Source organism: Eimeria mitis, genomic scaffold (assembly GCF_000499745.2).
Source record: "Eimeria mitis Houghton genomic scaffold, Emh_scaff6784, whole genome shotgun sequence".
NCBI lineage: Eukaryota > Apicomplexa > Conoidasida > Eucoccidiorida > Eimeriidae > Eimeria > Eimeria mitis.
The window spans coordinates 2,069-2,427 of NW_013574898.1; the positions used below are offsets into that span (position 1 = coordinate 2,069).

At 53.2% G+C, this 359-nt stretch overlaps 1 protein-coding gene across 1 annotated transcript in view; it reads left to right on the forward strand.

Moving 5' to 3' along the window:
- EMH_0089020 (SAG family member) overlaps positions 1 to 174 on the forward strand; it is a gene marked incomplete at both ends in the record, with an annotated part of 1,201 nt that extends 1,027 nt beyond the window's left edge. Inside the window, one exon of the mRNA XM_013501370.1 lies at positions 71 to 174. Coding sequence (XP_013356824.1) covers positions 71 to 174 — 104 coding nt within the window. The remainder of the gene's footprint in view (positions 1 to 70) is intronic.
- Positions 175 to 359: the final 185 nt, after the last annotated feature.

Sequence of the window (359 nt, forward strand, 5' to 3'; positions counted from 1 at the left end):
TGGCTTGGCCCGTTGATGCGAATATACTGTTGTGTGCTATTCATCTGTTCTCGAATTGCGCGCAGCGAAGACCAGTGGAAGAAGATCAAGGCATCCATCACAGGTTCTGCCTCTGCTGTTGCTCCGAGTCTGCTGGCCGTCGCTATTGCGGCCGTTGGCTTGTTGGCCCTTTAAAGAAGTGACCTCTCCGTGACACCAGCGGCTGCCGATACTATTCAAGCAAAGCCGCGCTCCGCAGTGTCCTATTCACATTTTCCTTTCTTCAGAACAGACACTCTGACTGGCGTGCACAGCTTAAGCAGGTGTTTGCTCTCCGCTGCATCCACAGGATTGCGGCTACCGAAAGCTTTCAACACACG